Genomic DNA, 5,737 nt, shown 5'->3' with positions numbered 1-5,737 from the left:
CAAAAAATGGTGGCTCCCAAAAAACTAAAACTAAACTATGAAGAATCTCGTAATCAAAGATTGGAAGAAAACAAGAAAAGAATGGAAGAATTAAAGCTCACATCTTTAGCTCTATCATTGAGAACCACTTCGACTCCTAAACAGTCCCCTGTACGTTCCGGATCCAATAATTTTAGAACAATTTGGGGGTTTTGTGTTAATAATAATTAGGGTTTTATTTTTGCTTAATTTGCAGATGAAGAAGGTAAATCGGACGCCTCGTAAACCGCTGGACTTGTCTACGGTTAGGAGGTCTGGTCGTGTTGCTCAAAAGCCACCTGCAATCTACAAAGAAGTAGTATTATTTTCTTAATCATTTTTCTATATTTTGTTTAATTACTTTATTAGGGTTATCTATTATGTATAGGTTATGTTACCATATTCTACTTAGGGCATCAAAGTATTATTAGTTTGTTTTATTTGTTATAGATAGATATTGTAATATGTTTAGTCTCGGCCCAATTGTATGAACTGGCTTGTACTGTTATGGTTTAAGCTTCTTGTAATCTATTTATAGTGGTCAGTGCATACACTAACATTATTAAGTATAATGTCATGAATACATATTACAAACCATATACTAAATGATAAGGTTATTTAAATTAGAAGAAAAAAAGCTACAAGTTTGAAAGGTATGAAAAAAAGCGTGCTATGTATGCTACTACATCAACACATATAATCTTAGTTTGACAAGCTGTTATTTTAGTTGTTATTATTATTTGGGGATGTTAATTAAATGAGTACTTGCTACTTGGAATTGATCATATTTATTTGTTATTAAGATCCAATAAAATGTGTGTTTGAAGTTAAATTATTTTAACTAGCTGTTGAAACCTAATTGAATTTTACGCTTGTTGTATTAATTGTTTGTTGCAAAAAATATGAGATGAACATATGGGTTAAGTTATTTAATAGGTTCCTCTTTTTGTTCTTTAGTAATTCTTTTGTAAATTTTATATTTTTTTTCATACTTATACTTTAATGCTTGAATAATAACATTAAAGAATTCTATGACAGGATCTGGTTGAGCCTTTAGGAAAGCGCCGGAGGTATAGTTTTTCTGTCTTATGTAGTTTTCTTAATTTTGAATAACTTGTAATTAGGACTTGTGGTTTCATCAGCTATGGCAAAGGTGCACGTGATTTATCAAATCGAGTATATGCATCTTATGAAGATAGAGAGTACGCTACAGGGAAAGCAGAGGAATTATACTCCAGCTTGGAACCTAATTACCCGAGCTTTGTTAAGCCAATGCTTCAATCACATGTTTCCGGTGGATTTTGGCTTGTGAGCGTTACACACCCAATAAATAATAAATAATCATGAAAATAATTAATAATTAATGTTAAGGGCATCTAACATGTTTTGTTGTTTGTTAGGGTCTTCCTCGAGATTTCTGCAAAAAACACCTTCCTACACGTGATGAGATAATAACATTGGTTGATGAAGATGGTGATCAATGGGATACGAAGTACCTCCCTAGGAAAACTGGACTTAGTGGCGGATGGAAACGGTTTGCTGAAGATCATAAACTCGCTGATGGGGATGCACTTGTTTTCCAGCTCATCAAACGGACAGTTTTTAAGGTTATAAATGCTATTAGGGTTGACCATTGTTGACCATCAGCAATTAAGCAGTGTTCAAAAACTCGGCCAACTCGACCGAGTTCTCAGTTTAGATCACCAGCCAAGTTCTCGGTTTCGATCGCCAGCCGAGTTTTCGGTGCCCAACCTGGTCAATTACTCGGTCAACGGCCAAGTTTCTCGGCCAACTCGGGGAGGTCTCGGTCAACTCGGTAAAAAACTCGGAAACATGGTAAAAAACTCAGTAACTTAGTCACAGTATATTAGAAATTCATATAAAAAAACTAAAAAGTCAATATCTGAGTTCTTTAAGTTGCCGAGAACTCCCCAAAAATGCCAGACAGAGTTCTCCCCAATTTCTAGAGATGGCAAAAATACCCTTACCTAATGGGCCGAAGACCGATATATTTGTCTCGGTTCGGGCCGAATATACGGAATTTGGGCCGGATATCGGGATGCTTTTATATTTTTAAGCGGGTTCGGGTATGGGATGGGGTTTTACATTCAAACCCGATTGCCAACACGCATACCCGAAAAAGATTCGAATCCGTATATCTGACCCTTTTAGACCGCTTGTAGCGATGTATAGGTCATGCCGTCGCAGATGAGGTGGCAAGGGGCCACACCCCCACTCTTGGGGTATCGATGCGTGGGAGATCGCAAAATTGGACCTGGCCGTGGCCTGGCAACGGATCCAGCAACGGGGTGGTTTCCCCCTTTTTGTTTTTTTTTAAATTTTAAAAATCATATTTTTATCCCCTTTTAATACTTAACCCAATTATATTTTAACACATCGTAACAATACTCCTAACTCACACCAAAAACCCACACCACCACTACTTCACACAAACAACCCACACGTCCTAGTCCTCAAAAAGCAACCCCCGCCCCCAACGCATGCCCCCAACCACTACAAGTGGTCTTAAAAGTTCAATATGTTATATTATAAACATATATTATTTTGTATTTTCTTGATAATAAGGGATGTAAATTTGATAATATAGATATGTTATTAAGTAAATGGAGACCCGGAGTTTATGCGGATACCCGTTTACCCGCTAGTTAGTTTGTAAATGGAGACACGTCGGGTATGAGTTCAGGTTTTTTTTAATTGGGTTTGGGTCTCGCTTACCTACAAGCGGTCCATACCTGGCCCGATGCCGTCCCTACCGAGTTCCGAGTTCTCCAACCTTGACCATAAGAAACTAACCCTCCCTTTGTACTTCAGCACTAATGCTTCGTGTGTGACAACTAACAATTATATGTGTATACGAAACTATTGAAAGTTACTGATCCATTTTTCATTTAATTTAAGGTTTACATTATAAGAGTGAATCAAGCTGAAGATAGTGATGATGCATGACCAGCAACAACAGGTAGCAGTTTTAAATCCTGTGCTGATCTCAATTGATAACTGATTATTGAAATTTATAACTGTTGTCTTTTGCATGATTTTGTAAAACAGGTAGAAGGCAGCATGATTATGCTAATCATCGTGAGCGGAATCCAGTCGGGCCTTTTTGGCAATATGCAGGTTCAATCTCCCAAGTGTTAGGTGATTTAAAAACTACAAGTACTTGTGTAACTGGAATCTTTCGTACTTTAAGAACTGGAAAAAGATTATTGCTTGTAGCAAGTTGTAAATTAATGGTGGGATATGGTAGATGATCAATCAATAGTTAGTTGATCACACATTTGTTAATTCAAAAGCTATTGCTGTTGGCCCAACCTATTAAATGTCTTTGCTAGTTAAATATTTTGATTTACCCACTAGAATAATTTATCCAGTATAATAGTTCAAGCTTTAGGTTACCATGAAATGGGCAGGTAACCTAAAGGTTTCTGTTGATTTAAGTCATACAAACATTGTACTGACTGACCTCCCTTATGGGAATTCAGGTATGTCATCACCAATACACCAACACCTTAAGGTTTCTATTGGTTTAAGTCATACGAACATTGTACTGACTCTTGGTTTGATTTAGCTTTTAGAGTTGGGTTTGTACTTGGTTTTGTGTTTTTGGTGTTTGCAGTTCGTATTCTAGTGAAGTACTGAGTAGGGTCATATATTATTTTTTAACTCTAATTTCAAACTATTTTACAAAAAATTTTAAGTTATTAATCTAAAAATGAAAAGATAAAACTTGCGTAAACTTGCAAAACTCCTTTAGTTTGATAAATACTCCTTTTCGTGTTATGTTAATACCAATTAGGTTTACCCGATTTAGGTTGAAACATGTTTGCTATACTGAGTTAGTTGAAATTGGTTTGGTTTACCCGTTTAAGTTAATATATGTTTGGTTTAACAGTTTAGGTTATAACATTTTTGGTTTACCCGTTTGGTTGAAACATGTTTAGTTTAAGTTGAAACATGTTTACCCCGTTAGCTACATATTAAAAACACAATTTCATCCTTGCCATAAAGTATCCACCCATGGCACCTTTCCCATATCGTTTGGGGGGTAAAGAGTAGGGGGTTTTACTTAGCCGTGCCCTTGGATCGGTTTTAAGGTTTCCTCCCGGGCAGCGATGGGGGCGGGGTTATTATCGCTGCATCGGCATAGTCGAAACGGGAGATGATCGCAACGGGTGGTTTAGTCCCCCTTGCGTGATCCCAATCGCTGTTAAAAAAAAAAAAAAAAAAAAACATGTTTGATTTAACCAAGTTGGGTTGAAAATGGTCTGGATAAACCGATTTGGTTTACCAAAATTTTGTGTTAGTTGAAAAGCAAATTTAATTAAGATTTAAGAATTAAGAATTGTTCAAATTAAATTGAAGCAACTAATTTCCTTTTTTTTTTTTTTTCATTCCATCTAAAATTGCATGGTTCTTTTGATGACGCCAAACTATAATTTAACTCACTGAAAAATACTCCATTAATATCAATATTGTGATTCTTAGAACTGAAGATCACAGTAACCTTGTGTTCTTCATAAGATTGTTAGCTACTCAAATATTGATCAGTAACCTTGTGGTCCTCGTAACCTTGACGTCAATGTGTTAAAATATGGTTTGACGTGCTCAAAAAAACCTAAAATTTTTAAATGGAATGGAAGAAAATTAGAGGAATACTCCTCAAGAAGAATTACTTCAATTTATTTTGGACGTAGAGGCTATATATCATGTCTGTTAAGAAATATTCTGAAAATATATTTAAGGGCAGATGTTTTGATCATATATAGATGTTTTGATCATATATAGCTGAGATTGGTTTGAATTTGATTTTGTATTATACTGCATCTTTTATTTTATTTTGAACATAACATACATGTGGTGTATTTGTATGAAAATTTGTTTATATGTTAATCCAAATTTGTGAGTTATTTCAATTTACTATACAAAAACATGATGGGTCGTAATAAAATTTGTAATTTTCATAATGATGGGTCGTAATAAAATTTGTAAATTTCATAGGATAGGATTATAATAACTGATCGATGCTTATATATTTTTAAATTAAAAATACATGTGAATTAAATTAAATTTTGTATAAATTTGGTCATCAAAGTAGAAACTTACGCTTTCGACCTGTTTTACTATCCTGATCTTGCTGTAAACAGATCAGGAATTAAAAAGATTTAAACCTAATCTTACAATGATACAAAGTCTTTTAAACCTAATCTCTACTATACATAATAAGAAACACATAATATAGTCATCACAAAACCTAACTTTCAATCTTAGCCTTCCATTCAATTTGTTTTGCTAAATTATGACCATTAGATTAACCTAATCAACTTAATGAACTCATTAAGAAACAATTAGCAAAAATAAGACGAAAATGCCCCTCCAACCAATAGAAAAAGCGGGCCTTTTTTCAAAAATAGGGGTTGTGTAGAATAAAAACCATTTACGATCTGATTACAAAGAAAAAACCCTAATTTTCTCTAAACACATAAACGACATCAATCAAAATCTAGAATCAATTCATCCATTCACCTAAATCAAATCGCATCCTCACTAGGCTACTCCAAACGTCGATCCAATCCCTGCTCATCCTAAACCTAGATCGCAATCATAATTTCTTGAATCCGCTATTTTTGATACAGAATCGAATAGTGAAGAAGCAACAAACCTTCGTCAATTACTTGAATCTGGTCGCTTTGATTCAACC

The 5,737-nt window shown here is 34.7% G+C and overlaps 1 protein-coding gene across 1 annotated transcript; it reads left to right on the top strand.

Moving 5' to 3' along the window:
- LOC139845386 (B3 domain-containing protein At3g19184-like) lies at window positions 1–3,271 on the top strand. Its single transcript, XM_071835647.1, has 7 exons — window positions 1–150; window positions 236–334; window positions 1,057–1,088; window positions 1,161–1,326; window positions 1,419–1,625; window positions 2,938–2,998; window positions 3,088–3,271. The coding sequence occupies exons 1-6, from the start codon at window positions 7–9 to the stop codon at window positions 2,983–2,985; spliced, it is 696 nt and encodes a 231-aa protein (XP_071691748.1). The 5' UTR covers window positions 1–6; the 3' UTR covers window positions 2,986–2,998; window positions 3,088–3,271.
- The last annotated feature ends 2,466 nt before the right edge of the window (window positions 3,272–5,737 follow it).

The sequence above is a fragment of the Rutidosis leptorrhynchoides genome, chromosome 4, assembly GCF_046630445.1.
Source record: "Rutidosis leptorrhynchoides isolate AG116_Rl617_1_P2 chromosome 4, CSIRO_AGI_Rlap_v1, whole genome shotgun sequence".
Classification (NCBI taxonomy): Eukaryota; Viridiplantae; Streptophyta; class Magnoliopsida; order Asterales; family Asteraceae; genus Rutidosis; species Rutidosis leptorrhynchoides.
This window is presented reverse-complemented; position numbering and strand designations above follow the sequence as displayed.